Source organism: Bos indicus, chromosome 25, assembly GCF_029378745.1.
Source record: "Bos indicus isolate NIAB-ARS_2022 breed Sahiwal x Tharparkar chromosome 25, NIAB-ARS_B.indTharparkar_mat_pri_1.0, whole genome shotgun sequence".
Lineage (NCBI taxonomy): Eukaryota > Metazoa > Chordata > Mammalia > Artiodactyla > Bovidae > Bos > Bos indicus.
Window position 1 is genome coordinate 28652847 of NC_091784.1, and position 18249 is coordinate 28671095.

At 39.1% G+C, this 18249-nt stretch overlaps 1 protein-coding gene across 3 annotated transcripts in view; it reads right to left on the reverse strand.

Moving 5' to 3' along the window:
* Nucleotides 1-18169, reverse strand: part of SEPTIN14 (septin 14) — a 37064-nt gene extending 18895 nt beyond the window's left edge. The window contains exons 1-3 of one of the 3 annotated variants that reach the window (XM_019988383.2): nt 15692-18169; nt 11444-11512; nt 234-354 (exon numbers count right to left, since the gene is read on the reverse strand). In XM_019988383.2, coding sequence (XP_019843942.2) covers nt 234-354; nt 11444-11512; nt 15692-15739 — 238 coding nt within the window. In that variant the 5' untranslated portion in view covers nt 15740-18169. Of the gene's footprint in view, nt 1-233; nt 355-1368; nt 1656-11443; nt 11513-12709; nt 15672-15691 lie in introns of those variants that run through there. The other 2 variants (XM_070779964.1, XM_070779965.1) reach the window with 2 other exon arrangements.
* Between the last annotated feature and the right edge of the window lie 80 nt (nt 18170-18249).

Consider the following 18249-nt stretch of genomic DNA (forward strand, 5'->3'; position numbering starts at 1 on the left):
GTGAACTCTGGGAGTTGGTGATGGACAGGGAGGCCTGGCATGCTGCGATTCATAGGGTCGCAAAGAGTCGGACATGACTGAGCGACTGAACTGAACTGAACACGGCTAAGAAGATGCAAACCAATACAAACACAAAGACATAGTCCTAAAGAAACAGCACCAGTGTTATGCTGCTTAAAATAAGTTGAAATGAACAATTAAGAAATAATTCATGGGAGGGGTTTGGCACTTACCCACACAAAGAATATTAAAAAAGAATCCTTGTTGAACGGATTTGTCCACCAACTGATGAGCCAAACAATCAAAACCAAAATGGCCAAGCATATTTAAGCAACGTATATTATCTTCTTTTTGCTTAAAGAAAAAAACAATATTTTGATTAGATAGAAGATATCACTTGACAATGACTATATTAATATGTCAAAGAAATGGAATGATTATTATTTAAGAAATGATATCATTTCATATGATCATTCAAATGATCAAATATCATGTGATTATCATACTTCAGACAAGATGCAAATGAAGTAAATTTGTAAGAAGAGAGACCACAAACAGAAATATAGATTTTTGTCGTTTTTATAAATAGTAACATTATCTCTGTTTACACTCAAATAGACTATATTTCTAAGTTTAAAAGTAGGAAATTAAAGACATACCACAAGAAAGCCCAGTATATTACTCCACAATAATAAATTATTTTTGTGGAAAAAAGAAAACAACATTGTTTCATTCCATTCCAGTTTGGTAATATATTCAGGAGATCCAGTATATGTTAATATATGCAAGGAAATCAAACTTTATTTGAATTTTTAAAAAATAACTAAAAACCTTGACTTCATATTTGTGATATGCCTGAGAACTTATGTTGTATCAAGTTGTTAAAGGAATCCACTGCTAATAACACAAACCTAGAAACCCAGAAATCCATTAATAATGTATTTATTATATTTTATTATTTATATTTTATTTATTTATTATAATTTATTATACATAAATTTACCAATTTACCAAAATTTGATTATTTTTAAAAGTGAAAATAATTCAAAGAAGGCTTATTAATCTAACTAGTCTCAGCCCTGGATATCTCTCCCAAACAGCTAGAAATTTTCACAAATGCTTTATGCAGAAAAGTGTTTGCTGTAGCTCTCTAACATCCAAATATATGACTCCTTGTAATAGAATATCCAAGTAAATGATAATATATTTATTCACATACACACTGGGGCATTCTTCAGTCATTAGAGATATTTATAAAAATGCTTTAATAAATTGAAAAATACATGAAACTCTTTAAAGAGTAAGATATAAAATTGTGTGTACATGCCTAACTTTTGGTGTTAGCAGAGTAACTTAACAGCATTTTACCTTTCCTTGCATTAACAACGAGAACAACTGTTTGAAGGCACTGGAACAGAAAGAAAAGGAGGCAGAAACAAGAATAAATCAAATTGTGGAAACAAGTTAGCATAATAGGTGAAATTAGATTTATCCACATACTCCCGTGAAGTGACTCCCCAGTAAATAAGAAACTTGAAACGTAGAGCTCAAGCAGAGAGCAACAATCTTGAGCTGGGAAAGCTAAGGTTAGAATTTGGGGCTGCCAAAATACCAGGATACAGAGAAAGAAATCTTGGAAGAGCAAGCCACAGCATGGGGAGACCCAAATTTGCAGACTTTAGAACACTTGGCTGAGTCTCACTCCGTACGTGCAGGCGTGACTGTAAAGAGCCCAGTGGAAACTGAGAGAAGAATTGGCATTCTAAAAACGCTGAGCTCGTATCTTAAGAGTGGTATTGGGAAGACCCAAGGGGACAGAGTTTGGAGTTTAAGCTTCTTCCCAGTTAGACAAGTTTGATCAACACTTTAGATAAACACTTTGAACTTTTAATTTAAATTTGTAAAAGGACTTGCTATAGGATCAAGGATTATGTTCTAAGTCAAAGAGTTACTCCCAAGTCGAAGGGTACAATGAAGGTAAATCCACCTTTACAAAGAATATCGTGACTCAACAGGGTCCAAATGACTTGCCAGTAATCTAACTGCTAAAACAAATTCACTACTCTTTAGAGAAATATAATAATAGAATTTAGACTTTCTACAATGTATAATCAAAATTACTAGATATGAAGAAGCAGAAAAGAATTTCTCTCACAGCCAAGGACAAACACAATCAATAGAAACACCCACACAATGAGGAATTGGCAGATAAACACTGTAACTATTATGAACTTGTTTAAGAATCTACAGAAAAAGATGGGTACAATGGATTAAGTGATAGGTTATTTTATTTTATTTTTGGCCACATCACTTGGCATGTGGGATCTCGTTTCCTGACCAGGGATTGAACCCATACCCCTTGCATTGGAAGTGTGGAGTCTTAACTACTGGACCACCAGGGAATTCCCAATAGGTAATTTTAGATACACAAAAGATGATGATACACAAAAGTTGTTAGTTGAATTCAGTTCAGTCCAGTCACTCAGTCATGTCCGCCTCTTTGTGACCCCATGGACTGCAGCCTACTCAAACTCATGTTCATCGCATCAGTGATGCCATCCAACCATCTCATCCTCTGTCATCCCCTTCTCCTCCTGCTTTCAATCTTTCCCAGCACCAGGGTCTTTTCCAATGAGTTAGTTCTTCACATCAGGTAGCCAAAATATTGGAGTTTCAGCTTCAGCATCAGTCCTTCCAATGAATATTTAGGACTGATTTCATTTACAATGGACTGGTTGGATCTCCTTTCAGTCCAAGGGACTCTCAAGAGTCTTCTCCAACACCACAGTTCAAAAGCAACAATACTTCAGCGCTCAGCTTTAGTTGAATTAGTACATGCTAAACGAACAATTGGCACCCTGCTCCTATACTCTTGCCTGGAAAATCCCAGGGACGGAGGAGCCTGTTGGGCTGCAGTTCATGGGGTCACTAGGAGTCGGACACGACTGAGCTACTTCGCTTTCACTTTTCACTTTCATGCATTGGAGAAGGAAATGGCAACCCACTCTAGTGTTCTTGTCTGGAGAATCCCAGGGACGGGGAAGCCTGGTGGGCTGCTGTCTATGGGGTCGCACAGAGTCGGACACAACTGAAGCGACTTAGCAGCAGCAGCAGCAGCAGCAGCAAATGAACAATGAAGGGTAGGGATAGGACCCTACCAGGGTCCTATTTGGTCCCAATCAGGGATCCAGGCATCAACCAAGGATTAATTAATAAAAATTCCATGGGGATTTTTATATTTAAAGAGAGCATGTTGAGCAATACTAAACTGAAAATACAATCAAATGAGAAAAAATTTTAATTTGTTACTATTTGTGGGGTTTAATATATGTGGCAAATTCTGAGTTCTCTATTCAAAGAGAACATTCTGACCCATAGAATCTGAAGGTGATATGAAACAATAACAGATTTGGATGCTCTATTGTCCTCTCTGTCCTAGACTCCCTTGTGATAGGCTTCACTCATTTTAAAAACTGCAACTCAGGGAGGTACCAGATCAAAGTGTCCATAGAACAAAATATAGCCCATTTTCTTATCAGAAAAAGACCAGAGACCATGGCCTCATTAGCACTGAGTTTTTACCCACAGAACAAGCAAAGTTCTGAATCATCACAATTACTTAACAAATGTCTTCTGTTAGGCTGAAAGTTCTTTTTTTATAATATATATTTTTATAAAATTCTGATATAATTTATATAGAAATTTTCAATATTTCAGTTTCTATTAATTTGGCATTTATGATCATGCAAATCTCTTTCTTGATTTCACCTTTGCATCATCTACAGTAAAGCAAATTAAGAAGGTATATAAAGTATACATAAGGTAAGTATATAAAAATATAAGGTTTAACCTACCATGAAAAGGATTATTTCATATGCATTCAAGTGAAGCTGAAATGCTAACCATGCATTATTTTAATTTCTCATGATAGCAAGGACATACAGACTACATCTAGAAAATGGGATACTGCATGCAAAGTCTGTAAATTACAAAGGACTCTACAAGCGCTGAGAAGCCCTGATGTTTACCCTGTAATGAATGAGCTTTTGCCCCAGTCATATGGGGAAAGGTAGCTGAATAAGAAAAGTCATTAGTCATTGTGAGCCTTTGGGACAGTCACTGATGCCTGTTTTCTCTTCTATAAAATGAGAACATTTGACCAGTTGAGCTTAAAATTCTTTCACACTTTAATGTTCTATAAGTCAGAGAGTTTTATTTATGAAGAGCAGATAATTTCAAGGAGAATAAAAGCCATGCAGAAAAAATTAAAATATTTATTAATATCATAATAAGAACCAAAATTTTAGAAAAGTCAATTTAAAAATATAGGAATTTGGAAGAAGGATAGATGACTGTTAATGTGGAGTAGGTAAAAATGATTTTAAAAGATGACGGACTGGCTCTTGAAAATAGGATAAGATTTGTATGGAGGAAGTAGATATTATGAGCAAGAGAGAAATATGGCAAATGAACAATGTACTATTTGTCCTTGTGTTGTAAAGAACTTGCCTACCTTAAGGAAAAGACTTCAATTGGGAAAACTGAAGAAAAAGACTTAAATTGGGAAGACTTAAAAGATAAAAAGGGCCCTAACAATAGGGAGTTTTTGGATATGAGGCTAAGGAATATGGATTTTATCGAATTAGTAATGGGCAGTGGCTGGAGATTTGAGTCAGAGAATAATAAAAGGAAGAAACATTTCAAAAAGATGAATGAGGCACTAGCATGCAAAGTAAACTGGAGAGGAAACTAGAGCCATGAGTTGGGAAGACCTTCCCTTATAAAAGTGAGTGGTAGGGCTTCCCTTGTGGTCTAGAGATTAAGAATCCACCTACCAATGCAGGGGACACAGGATCGATCCCTGGTCAAGGAATACCCCACATGCCTCAGGGCAACTAAGCCCGTATGCCACTTGCTTCTTTCTCTTTACGCTTTTAAACTATTTCTTCCTCTTTATGCTTTTAAACTACTGAGCCTGTGTGCTGCAACTACCGAAGCCCTTGTGCCTAGAGCCGTGCTCCACAACAAGAGAAACCACCACAATGAGAAGCCCATGCACCACAATTAGAGTGCAGCCCCAGCTCCCCGCAGCTAGAGACAGCCCACGTGTAGCAGTGAAGACAGCAATGCATCCAGAAGTAAATACAATTTTCTAAAATGAATGGTAATAAAATTACTAGTGTGAATGAAAAATATAGAGAATGAGGAGGCTTTCTGGGGGAAAAAAAAATCAAAAGAACTTGACCACTAATCAGGTATAGATACTATGACCAGTAATAGGAAAATCAGAAAATGAAGTTAGTACATTTTTGTGTGAGAACAAGATAAGTTTGAATTTTGAAATTTTAATTCTAAAGAAAGTATAGAAATATCCTGAAGGCGATTATATATATTTGAGCACAGTGGAGGCTTGAAGAAAGATAAAAAAGAACAAGAATGAGACATGGGAAAATGCCCACTCTCAGAAGGTAAAAAGAGAAGCCTAAAAAGAAGATGAAGAATGACCGGAGAGGAAGACAGAAAAAAGAATCAATATAGTGTTAACTATAAAAATATTGTGCTGCTGCTGCTGCTAAGTCGCTTCAATCGTGTCCGACTCTGTGCGACCCCATAGATGGCAGCCCATCAGGCTCCCCCGTCCCTGGGATTCTCCAGGCAAGAACACTGGAGTGGGTTGCCATTTCCTTCTCCAATCCATGAAAGCGAAAAGTGAAAGTGAAGTTGCTCAGTCGCGTCGGACCCTCAGCGACCCCATGGACTGCAGCCTACCAGGCTCCTCCGTCCATGGGATTTTCCAGGCAAGAGTACTGGAGTGGGGTGCCATTGCCTTCTCAAAAAATATTGTGACAGATGAGAAAACTATGGAAAAATCTGAAAGAATTAAACACATCATGTTGCATTTACAATTCATGGCTTAATGGCAAGTGAAGCTTGATAAAAGCATAAGGAGGAAAAAGAAGCAAGAAACTCAGATGATTATAAACGTAAAAATTTAACATTGTAATACAACTGTAGAGAAAAAAACCCTAGGGTGGTCAGTGTATCCAGATAAAGGATGGGCCGTGAACTTATCTCTGTGGGAACTTTCCTTGGAAATTCATCTTCTACTCCAAGAAGGACACTAGAACACTGTACATCATCTCATATTTTGCACAGTTTCTGGTACATTGTTGGTGCTCATTGTAAATAGCCTGGAAGGACACGGGAGAGAAGAGAGAAGGAAAAGAGGAACGGAGAATGAGAGGAAGAAAAGGGAAAAGAGAGGAGAGAGGGAGAGATGAAGATAGGAATCCAAAGGAGACTGACTAGGCGAATAACGGAATTTAAAACATTACGTGAGAAGAGAATAGATGGAACAGCATGCGGTAATGGATGCTAACTAACCTATTATGGTGGTTGTCTTGCAATAAGGATTTCCCTGTAGTTCAAAGGGTTAAGAATCTGCCTGCAATGAAGGAGATCTGGGTTCGATCCCTGGGTCAGAAAGATCCTCTGGAGAAGGGAATGGCAATCCACTCTAGTATTCTTGCCTGGAGAATCCCGGAGCCTAGTGGGCTACAGTCCATGGGGTGACAAAGAGACAGACACGACTGAGCGACTAACATATATAACATATACAGCATCAAATCATTATGTTGCACACTCAAAACGAATCCAATATTATATGTCAATGATACCTCAATTTCTAAAAAACTATGTAATAAACTGAATATTTGAAGGTGAGCAAAAGAAGCATTTTAGAGGGACAGATCTGAAAACACATGAAGACTGTCCTATGGAAAAAGGATTACATTATTTTGTGGCATTCAGTTCAGTTCAGTTCAGTCGCTCAGTCGTGTCCAACTCTTTGCAACCCCATAAATCACAGCACGCCAGGCCTTCCTGTCCATCACCAACTCTAGGAGTTCACTCAGACTCACGTCCATCGAGTCAGTGATGCCATCCAGCCATCTCATCCTCTGTCGTCCCCTTCTCCTCCTGCCTCCAATTCCTCCCAGCATCAGTCTTTTCCAATGAGTCAACTCTTCGCATGAGGTGGCCAAAGTACTGGAGTTTCAGCTTTAGCATCATCCCTTCCAAAGAAATCCCAGGGCTGATCTCCTTCAGAATGGACTGGTTGGGTCTCCTTGCAGTCCAAGGGACTCTCAAGAGTCTTCTCCAACACCACAGTTCAAAAGCATCAACTTTATAGAGCGTTTTGATAATTACTATCAATTTAAGTGGCATATACTATCTGACCCAACAATTTCATTTCTAGGAAAATATTTCATCATGTACATAAAAAGGTATGTAGAAGCATATTCAAAGCAATATTGTATAGAATAACAGAAAACAAAAATAAAACCAGAGATTAGCTTATAGCTACCAACAGGGGACTGGTTATTGAATAAAAGTATTTACAACAGTACAAGAACAGAGCTATTAAATAGAATAAGATTGATCTGTACGTGCTGACATAAAAAGTTGTCCGAAGATTAGACTAGTTATTGCCTGTAAAAAACTAGATTGAGAAGAGAATTTTCTCTTTCCTACTGTTTGAATTTTTCTTTTAATAATGTGAGAATGGTATTTTTAATTTCAAAAGGGAGAATAAACTAAGTTGCCAATTGTAAGGGATTCAAAAAAAGGTTGAAAGGTTACTTGTTGAAGTGTTTGTAGCAAACATTTATAAATCAGATTAAAGTTTGACTAATGGACTTTGGGGATCTGCCTATTCTAAAATGTTATCGTTTTAATGACATGTAAACAAAGGAGCACTCACCATGATTTAATGCCTCAGAGAGGCCAAAGATAAAATGGAATGGGCATAAGCCAGTGGTTTAGTCACTGAGATAGGACTCTGACAGTAGTTTTGACACCAGCAGAGCCCACTAGGGTCCCCAGGAAAAGTGAGATGGAATCTAGGTAATCAAACAAGATATAACCTCTTCTTTTGTGCTTAGTCTAGTTTTGCTTGCCTAAGGGGGCCAGATGCAGAGGATCAGAGTTCCTGGTTCAGACCACTGCACCCAACACCCCAGTCTGGTACACCATATGGAGAAGCACTGTGCACCATATCTCAATCCAAGATGACGACAGCGTAAAAAAATATGATAGTTTGATTTAAACTAAGATCTAGGAAAAACATGCATGTTTGGAGGAAAACATCAAGAGAACCATAATTAAGACATAAGCAACCGCTACTTAACATAGCTGAGTACTCATGGATCTATTAGATGTTTTGACCAAGTTCAGTTCAGTCACTCAGTTGTGTCTGACTCTTTGCGACCCCATGAACCCCAGCACGCCAGGCCTCCCTGTCCATCACCAATTCCCAGAATCCACCCAAACCCATGTCCATTGAGTCGATGATGCCATCCAACCATCTCATCCTCTCTCATCCCCTTCTCCTCCTGCCAAAGACAGTTCTAAAAGCCAGTTTTCACTCATTCAGACATGCTACTCTCTTTTAGTGCAAAATTTTATGTGAGGTACTGTGTTTTCCCTAGTAGAGAGGCTCATCTTAAAATTGAACTTGGTTCAATTTCCCACTCAGTAATTAAAAAGCAGCCACCCTGCCATTTTCTAAAATAACTTCATTTAAAAATTATTTATTATCAGTACCTAACTGGTTCCAAATAGGAAAAGGAGTACGTCAAGGCTGTATCTTGTCACCCTGCTTATTTAACTTATATGCAGAGTACATCATGAGAAATGCTGGGCTGGAAGAAGCACAAGCTGGAATCAAGATTGCTGGGAGAAATATCAATAACCTCAGATATGCAGATGACACCACTCTTATGGCAGAAAGTGGAGAGGAACTCAAAAGCCTCTTGATGAAAGTGAAAGTGGAGAGTGAAAAAGTTGGCTTAAAGCTCAACATTCAGGAAACTAAGATCATGGCATCCAGTCCCATCACTTCATGGGAAATAGATGGGGAAACAGTGGAAACAGTGTCAGACTTTATTTTGGGGGGCTCCAAAATCACTGCAGATGGTGACTGCAGCCATGAAATTAAAAGACACTTACTCCTTGGAAGGAAAGTTATGTCCAACCTAGATAGCATATTCAAAAGCAGAGACATTACTTTGCCAACAAAGGTCTGTCTAGTCAAGCTATGGTTTTTCCAGTAGTCATATATGGATGTGAGAGTTGGACTGTGAAGAAAGCTGAGCACCGAAGAATTGATGCTTTTGAACTGTGGTGTTGGAGAAGACTTGAGAGTCCCTTGGACTGCAAAGAGACCCAACCAGTCCATTCTAAAGGAGATCAGTCCTAGGTGTTCATTGGAAGGACTGATACTAAAGCTGAAACTCCAATACTTTGGCCACCTCATGTGAAGAGTTGACTCATTTGAAAAGACCCTGATGCTGGGAGGGATTGGGGGCAGGAGGAGAAGGGGATGACAGAGGATGAGATGGCTGGATGGCATCACTGACTCGATGGACGTGAGTTTGAGTGAACTCCGGGAGTTGGTGATGGACAGCGAGGCCTGGCATGCTGCGATTCATGGGGTCGCAAAGAGTTGGACACGACTGAGCGACTGAACTGAACTGAAAGTTTCACAAGCATATGCATCAAAGTAGTACTGTTGTTCGCACCTACTAGGAGGCTCTGGAGTTTTCATTTTTTATTTGTTGGAGTTAAATTAGAATAGTCTTGAGGAAGGGGATATGTGTATACTTATGGCTGATTCATGCTGTCGTACAGCAGAAACCAACACATTGTAAAGCAATTAACCTCCAATTAAAAATAAATTTAAAAAAAGATCCCTCCCCCCCAAAAAAACTGGAATAGTCTTTTGCACTACTAAAAATGTCTGCAAGACTTCCCTGAGTGTCTGGTGGCTAAGAATACATGCTCCCAATGCAGAGGGTCTGGATTTAATCCCTGGTTGGGGAACTAGATCCCACATGCTGCAACTAAAGATCCTGCATGCTGCAGCTAAGACCCAGTGCAGCCAAATAAATAAATAAAATAAATACATTAAAATGTCTGCAGATGCAAGAGATATACAACAATTATTTAAACCATCATTGATATTTAACTCCAATCAGAACCCAGAAATAAACCCATGCACCCGGTCATAGATTAATGGTCAATTAATCTGTGACAAGGCTTCCCTGACAGCTCAGTTGGTTAAGAATCCACCTGCAATGCAGGAGACTGTGGTTTGGTTCCTGGGTTGGGAAGATCCTCTGGAGAAGGGATAGGCTACCCACTCCAATATTCTTGGGCTTTCCTTGTGGCTCAGCTGATAAGGAATCCTCCTGCAACGTGGGAGACCTGGATTAAATCCTTGGGTAGGGGAGATCCCCTGGAGAAGGGAAAGACTACCCACTTCAGTATTCTGGCCTGGAGAATTCCTGGGTTGCAAAGAGTCGGACACAGTTCAGCGACTTTCACAGCTTCACAATCTATGACAAAAGAGGCAAGACTACACAATGTAGGAAAGACAGTCTCTTCAATAAATGTGCTGGGAAAACTGGACAGCTACATGTAAAAAAATGAATTTTTATCATTCTTTAGCACCATACACAAAAGTAAGCTCAAAATGGGTTAAAGACTTTAAATGTGAGACTGGACACTGTAAAACTCCTAGAGGAAAACATAGGCAGAACATTCTCTGACATAAATCACAGCAATATCTTTTTTGATTGCTCTCCCAGAATAATGGAAATAAAAGCAAGAATAAATGGGACCTACCTAAACTCAAGGACTTTTGCAAAGCAAAGGAAACAACAAAACAAAAAGATAACTCGCAGATTGGGAGAAAATATTTGCAAATGATGTGACTGACAATGGATTAGTCTCCAAAATTTACAAAGAGTTTGTGATGTTTAACAGAATCAAAACAAACAACCCAATCCAAAAACAGGCAGATCTAAAAAGACATTTCTCCAAGGAAGACATACAGATGGCCAAGAGGTACACGAAAAGATGTTCAACAGCGCTAATTATTAGAGAAATGCAAATCAAAAATACAATGAGATATCACCTCATGCCAGCCAGAATGACTATCATCAAAAAATCCACAAACGATAAATGCTGGAGAGGGTGTGGAAAGAAGGGAACCTTCCAACACTGCTGGTGGGAATGTACATCAGTATGGCTACTATGGAGAACCGTATGGAGACTCCTTAAAAACTAAAAATAGAACACCATATGACCTGGCAATCCCACTCCTGGGCCTATATCCAGAGAAAAATATGATCTGAAAGGATATATGCGCCCCAGTGTTCATTGCTCTATTTATAGCAGCCAGGACATGGAAGCAATCTGAATGTCCATTGACAGAGGAATGATTAAGTCCAATCAGCATAAAAGCGAATTCATGCCCCAAAATAATAAAGATAAGCCTTTATCAGCTAGGTCTATATCAGTTTACTGAATCAATATTTTGAAAAAACACAATCTTGTTGAAGTACACAACGAACAGTTCTCTCTGAAAGATATACTCAACTGTATCTTCATCATCGGGTATTTGTGTGGAGGGACACATTGGTTTTTCTGCCATGTCAGACTGAAGGAGCTGAAAACAAAGGAGCAAAAACCTTAAAAAGATGAAAAGACTACATTCCTACAATATAATTTACATCAATAAGAGAATCCAATATAGACATTATCCAAGATTTTGGCTTTCAGTCCATACTATTGACCTGTTTTAAATTATGGGTATTTTTCTAGTTAGGCTTCTATATAATAAAGAATATTATATATAACATTCAACATAACATACAGTAATATATTTAATCATAAACACACAAAAAGCATCTAAAGAAAGGTAAACTCCATTTTGAAATCAAAAGGACACAGTTCACTCTTCTTTAAATGACTCTCTGGTCATGAGAACCAGAAATAGGAAATTTTGCTTTTCTTTCTCCCCCTTTTTTTTTTTCAGTGTAGTTACCATGGACTGTAAACCCGCCAGCCTCCTTGGCCCATGGGATTCTCCAGGCAAGAATACAGGAGTGGGTAGCCATTCTCTTCTCCAGGGGATCTTCCCAACTCAGAGATTGAACCTGGGTCTCCTAGTTCAGATTCTTTACCATCTGAACTATCAGGGCAGCCCATAGTTAATTTACAATATTATATAATTTCAAGTGTACAATAGTGATTCGATATTTTTATAGACTCTACTACATTTAAACTTATTGCAAAATAATGGCTATATTTCCCTGTGCTGTACAATATATCCTTGTTGCTCATTTATTTTATACATACTGTGTTGGGAAGATCCCCTGGAGAAGGGAAAGGCTACCCACTCCAATATTCTGGCCTAGAGAATTCCATGGACTGTATAGTTCATGGGGTCACAAAGACTCGGACATGACTGAGCAACTTATACATACTACGTTGTGTCTCTGAAGCCTATATCCCTATCTCACCCACCCTCCCATTGCTCTTAAAAAGTGCTAAAAGAATCAGAAAGATGCTCATAATTACTTAACTTTCCATAGTATCTTATCAGCAGAGGCTGAGGTGTTAAGAGTGTACTTATTGAAGGAAAACTGGGAAAGCAGAGCTTCTAAAAATCTAAATGACTCCCACAGACAGGGAACTAAATTAATGATAGCTCTCATTTATGAAGCACTTATTATGCACCTAGCATTGTGCTGCGTGCTTATGCGCTTTTATTTTAATCCCCAGAGTAAATATGAGATATACATATTTTCATCGCCATATGCCAAAAGAGAAAATTCAGAATCAGAAAAATTAAGGGACTTACTTGCTCAAGATTTCAGCTCTGTTGCAGACACAGGTCTGAACTGATTCCGAAGCTGGTGTTCTTTCCACTGTCCCCACTTGTGGACTTAATATTCTCTGTCTTTGCAACAATTTGGAATGAGGGAGGAGAGGTACAGGAGGGCACACTGTGCTGATTTCTAAGCACCATTGCCTGAGAAGGACATGCTACCCTACTTTTGAGCACAGCATGAAGATACTGAGACTATGAGGCATGTTTTAAAAGGAAATATTATATATGGGTATAGCAAAGAGAAAAGCAAACAGAATTAAAGAATGATTCTGTACCATGGTCTTTTCACTTGACATATCCTGAGGATTATTCCACTTTAATACATAAATTTACCTCCTTTTTCCTCCTAATGGTAAATAGTGGTTTCTATTACAGATAGTATTGTGTTCTGTGATTTGATTTACTCTGTGCATGTATTCTCAGTCGTGTAAAACTCTGCAAACCTATGGACTGTAGCCCGCCAGGCTCCTCTGTCCATGGGATTCTCCAGGCAAGAATATTGGCATGGGTTGCCATGCCCTTCTCCAGGGGATCTTCCTGACCCAGGAATCAAACCTGCATCTCCTGTAGCTTCTGCATTGCAGGCTGATTCTTTACCACTGAGCCACTGGGGAAGCCCATGGTTTACTCTAGTCTAGTATATATAATGGCACCCTACTCCAGTACTCTTGCCTGGAAAATCCTATGGATGGAGGAGCCTGGTAGGATGCAGTCCATGGGGTCGCTAAGAGTCGGACATGACCGAGCGACTTCACTTTCACTTTTCACTTTCATGCATTGGAGAAGGAAATGGCAACCCACTCCAGTGTTCTTGCCTGGAGAATCCCAGGGACGGGGAAGCCTGGTGGGCTGCTGTCTATGGGGTTGCACAGAGTCGGACACGACTGAAGCAACTTAGCAGCAGCAGCAGCAGTATAAATTTAAGATTCTCATGTTTCAGTCAGTAAAGAATCCACCTGCAATGTGGGATACCATCTGGAATGCATGAGACCCGGGTTCAATCCCTGGGTCAGGAAGATCCCCGGGAGAAGGAAATGGCAAAAAAAGGAAGGAAAAAATTCTAGAGATCTAATGTAAAGCATGGTGAGTGTAATTAATAATACTGTATTGTATACTTGAAAATTGCTCAAAGAATAGATCTTAAGTGTTCTTCTCCCCCCAAGACACACACACACACACACAAAATGGTAACTATGTGAGGTGATGGGTATTTTAGCTTCATTGTGGTTATCATTTCACATTGTGTGTGTATATATCAAAACACCACGTTATACACCTTAAATATATACAATTTCTATCTATATTTTCAATTTTATCTATATTTAAAGTTTTATAATTTTCAATTATATCTCAATAACTCTGGAAAAAAGAGAGGATTTTTTAAAAATAAGAGTATCTCTGTGTTACTGCTGACTCTTTGGCAAGTCTGAAGTAGAAAATTTGAAAACTAGAAGTACACGTTAACTTGTTTTTTAAAACCTAATTAATGGTACCTTAAACAAGCAGGGGTTTACTTCTCTCACATAAATCTAGAGCAGAAGTTTACAAGGTATAGTCCCTGGGCCCCTGAGGATCCCTGACTCTTTTCCAGGGAGCCCATAAGGTCAACTTTTTTCTAATAATACTAAGGTTAATTTGCTTTTTCCACTGGGTTAGCATTTGCATTGACGGTTCTAAAGCAGTGGTAGATAAATCTGCTTTAGATTTTTTTACTTTACTTTAATCAAGGTAGTAGTGGTGATGGTTTAGTCACTCAGTTATGTCCAACTCTTGCTACTCCTTGGACTGTAATCCACCTGGCTCCTTTGTCCATGGGATTTTCCAGGCAATAATACTCGAGTGGGTTGCCATTTCCTTCTCCAGGGGATCTTCCTGACCCAGGGACCGAGCTCTGGTCTCATGCACTGCAGGGAGATTCTTTAATGACTGAGCCACCAGGGAAGCTCAATCAAGGGAGTGAGTATCCATAAAATATTTATACCATGTGTGATAGCACTCTTGAGTAAAACAAGTTATGTGGCTATGAGAAATAGTAACTCCTTATTTTATGGAATGTCAATTTCAACTGTAAAAACAACTGACAAACACTAGTTTTTTAGGCTTGGTTATTTCTAAGACAGGTTCTTGAAAATGAATGAAGTGTTCTTTGTAACACGAAGGAAATGAACTGAAAATACATGTTGTAAATGGTAAAATTTGAGCTTTAAGTTTTCGGAGAACTTGTATCTACCATCTTGACAGCTTCCAAATACTTAACAAATTTTCTCAAAAAAATTAGTGATGACATTAACAAATATGCATTTTTATATTTTATAGTGAAATATGTCAGCCCTAAATAAACTAAGGTTTTCCAGTCTCAGCACTGTAGACTTTTGGAGCTCTATAATCCTTTGCTGTGCACTGTAAAATGTTTCACGGTATCTCTAGCTTCTATCCAGTAGATGTCAGTAGCAGCCCCAAAGTTTGACAACCGAATCTCTAAACATTGCCAAATATTTCCTGGAGGATAAAATCATACCCAGCTAGGATCTACTGAGTTAGGTAACTCAGTAAATAGTTATTTTCCAAATGGCCAATGTGTGACATTACAAAGTCATACATGAGTTCAAGATCCATTGGGGGAATAAGACAGACAAATAGATTTTGGTGGCTCAAACCGTAAAGAATCTGCCTGCGATTAATCAGACCTGGGTTTGATCCCTGGGTTGAAATGATCCCCTGGAGAAGGGAATGGCCTTTGGTAGAGTATCAAAGAAAAACAGTCACAATTATGTGAGAAGACTTATTAAAGGATTCTTTTTTCCAACTAAGTATCTATATGAAGCCAGATTTTCTTCAGAAACATCAACCAAAACAACATATTTCAGAAGATTCAATGTAGAAACAGATATAAGGATCCAGCTGTCTTTTTTCTCATCTTATGGTATTAAAAATACATAATATAAAATTTACCATTTTAAGTGCAGAGGCATTCAGTAATTCACATTTCTGTGCAACCATCAGCTTCCTCCATCTCCAGAACTCTTTTCATATTCTCAAATTGATAGTCTGTACTCATTAAACAGTAACCAGCCATCTTCATCCCACTTCCTGCCCCTGGCTACAACTGTAATTTCTGTCAGTGTCTGTGTTTAACTACTCTGCTGCTGCTGCTGCTAAGTCACTTCAGTCATGTCCGACTCTGTGCGACCCCATAGACAGCAGCCCACGAGGCTCCCCCATCCCTGGGATTCTCCAGGCAAGAACACTGGAGTGGGTTGCCATTTCCTTCTCCAATGCATGAAAGTGAAAAGTGAAAGTGAAGTCGCTCAGTCATATCTGACTCTTAGGGACCCCATGGACTGCAGCCCACCAGGCTCTTCCGTCCTCTAGGTATCGCTTATAAGTGGAATCAAACAGTATTTGTCCTTTTGTGACTGAATTATCTCACTTTGAATAATGTCTTCAAGGTTAATCCATGTTGTAGTATGTTTCAGAATTTTCTCCCTTTTTAAGGTTGAATGATATTCCACAGTACACATATAAACACCACGTTTTGCTTATTCATTCATCTGTGAATGAATACTGGATTTCTTTCACTTCTTGGCTATTGTGAAAATACTGCAACAAACATGGAGATGCAAATATCTCTTTTGAGATCCTGCTGTCAATTCTTTTGGTTATGTATCCCAAAATGGAATTGCTGGATCATATTTTAAGGCTACATTTCAGTTCAGTTCAGTCGCTCAGTCGTGTCCGACTTTTTGTGACCCCGTGAACTGCAGCACGCCAGGCCTCCCTGTCCATCACCAACTCCCAGAGTTCACCCAAACCCATGTCCATTGAGTCGGTGATGCCATCCAACTATCTTATTCTCTGTTGTCCCCTTCTCCTCCTGCCCTCACTCTTTCCCAGCATCAGGGTCTTTTCAAATAAGTCAGCTCTTCGAATGAGGTGGCCAAAGTATTGGAGTTTCAGCTTCAGCATCAGTCCTTCCAATGAATATTCAGGACTGATTTCCTTTAGGATGGACTGTTGGATCTCCTTGCAGTCCAGGGACTCTCAAGAGTCTTCACCAACACCATAGTTCAAAAGCATCAATTCTTCAGCACTCAGCTTTCTTTATAGTCCAACTCTCACATCCATACACGACCACTGGAAAAACCATAGCCTTGACTAGATGGACCTTTGTTGACAAAGTAACGTCTCTGCTTTATGCTGTCTAGGTTGGTCATAACTTTCCTTCCAAGGAGCAAGTGTCTTTTAATGTCATGGCTGCAATCACCACCTACAGTGATTTTGGATGTTTAAAAAAATCGCCAAACTGTTTTCCACAGCAACTGTATCATTTTATATTCCCATCAGTAACACACAGGAGTTCCGATTACTCCACATCATTGCCAACACCTGTACTGTTTTTTGAATAGTAGTCATGCTAGTGTCCGTGACTTGGTACCTCATTGCAGTTTAACTTGCATTTCCCTAATGATGAGTGACACATCTTTTCGTGTGCAGATTGGTTATTTGTATACCTCGCTTGAAGAAATGCCAGTTGAATTCCTTTGCCTATTTTTTTTAAATGTTCATTTTTATTTATTAATTTGGCTGTGTCAGATCTCAGTTGGGGCATGGTGAATCTTTAGCTGTAGCATGTGGGATCTAGTTCCCCAGACCACCGGTGGAACCCAGGCTCCCTGCAACGGGAGCATGGAATCTTAACCACTGGACCACCAGGGAAGTACCCCTTTGCTCATTTTAAAATCTGAATGGCAGTTTGTTGTTGACTTACAGGAATTTTTTATTCCTTCTGGACCTTAATCCCTTATCAGATAAATGATTTGCAAATATTTTGTGGATTGTTTTTTCACTCTATTATTACTGTTCTTTGATGGACGGAAGTGTTAAATACTGAAGTCCAATTTATCCATTTTTTTCTCTTTTGTTGCCTGTGCTTTCGATGCCATCTAAAGGAAATATTAATAACTGCCAAAAGAACATCATGAAGCTTCACTCCTATGTTTTCTTCTAAGAGTTTTATAATTTTACCTCTCACATTTAGGTTTTTTGATCCGTTTTGAATTAATTTATGTACGTGCTGTTAAGTCTAAGGTCCAATTTTATTCTTTTGCATGTGCCCATCCAGTTTTCCCAGCATTGTTGAAAAGTCTCTCCCTTCCCCGTTGAATGCCTGCATTAACAGATAAGCATTTGCAATCGATTTTGGCGAATTCCAATTTTATCTCCGTTAAAAGAATTCCATTCTTCTCATCAGTATACTTGTATTATATATTCAATCGTTATTACTATATCTTTAGTTTCGTCAATATAAAATTGGGGAAGGGGCGGAATTTCAGGACTGAGGAGAGCGACGACTTGTGTGGTCACCTAGGGGACCGCGCGGCGCCCCTCGCTGGAGCGTCTGATCGTCAAGGGCTCTCTGGGAGGGTCCTGGGTCCTCTCTGAAGGCGCAGTTCTGCGAGGCCGGGAGCGGGGGCCGGGGACCGGGTAGTCAGCGCGGCCCTGGTGAGAAG